The sequence below is a fragment of the Daktulosphaira vitifoliae genome, unplaced genomic scaffold, assembly GCF_025091365.1.
Source record: "Daktulosphaira vitifoliae isolate Bord-2020 unplaced genomic scaffold, ASM2509136v1 Scaffold_5998, whole genome shotgun sequence".
Taxonomy (NCBI): domain Eukaryota; kingdom Metazoa; phylum Arthropoda; class Insecta; order Hemiptera; family Phylloxeridae; genus Daktulosphaira; species Daktulosphaira vitifoliae.
Genome location: NW_026105558.1, coordinates 1 through 737, shown reverse-complemented (window position 1 = coordinate 737; position 737 = coordinate 1). Strand labels below are relative to the sequence as shown.

The following is a 737-nucleotide window of genomic DNA, read 5'->3' as shown; positions in this document are numbered from 1 at the left end:
TTCTATTTCAGTATCTGGTAAAATTAGTAATGACATTACATCGTCTGTTAGCTCACGTATTGGTTTTTTTGGTAATTTTCTTATAGAAGATAAATATGGGTCAGAGGCTACTAATAGCATATGTATTAGGTCTTCATTTGTATTATAACGTGTATTTTTGCGAGTATGGTGTTCTCTGAACTTTTTGTATTCTTTATTGTTCGCTTCTGCTGCTTCTTCAGATAACTGTCCTTTATATAAAAAATAAAATTGTTTGTATTATAATCTTTTAAAATAACTAAAGATTTTATACTTTACCTATAGGGAGGAGTGCTGCATTTATTACATCAGCTCCGTGTATAAGAATTTTATGTACACTACTAGGCATGTTGTACCAAGGATAAAGAGAAATAAATAATTTTGCTGTATCTGCAGTATACATTTTAAATTCTGGTACATTGACTTCGTGACCACTTGACATAGCAAATAAGATATTTCCGAATCGTTGAATTAGATTTTTATCAACACCCGTAATATTTGCACTTTTATCACAATTTTTAAAAAACCGACGAGCAGTGTTTCCGTCATTTGACGTTCCCTTACCTGTATTTAAAATATAAAGAGTCATTTTTTAAGATCATTATTATAAAATTATTATACAAATCTATCGGTAGGTTACCTTCCAAAACAACATCAATTAATAGCCCGGTTTCAGTTCGAAATCTGTTTTGTATCATACTTTTTCTTTCAGAAAACTT

The 737-nt window shown here is 29.9% G+C and overlaps 1 protein-coding gene across 1 annotated transcript; it reads right to left on the bottom strand.

Moving 5' to 3' along the window:
• Positions 1-3: 3 nt before the first annotated feature.
• LOC126910179 (uncharacterized) lies at positions 4-718 on the bottom strand (the record flags this gene model as incomplete). The annotated part of the gene is made up of 3 exons (XM_050692552.1): positions 659-718; positions 298-582; positions 4-230 (listed from the first exon to the last, which is right to left on the bottom strand). Coding segments are annotated over exons 1-3 (570 nt in total), but the record flags the coding sequence as incomplete, so codon positions are not given.
• Between the last annotated feature and the right edge of the window lie 19 nt (positions 719-737).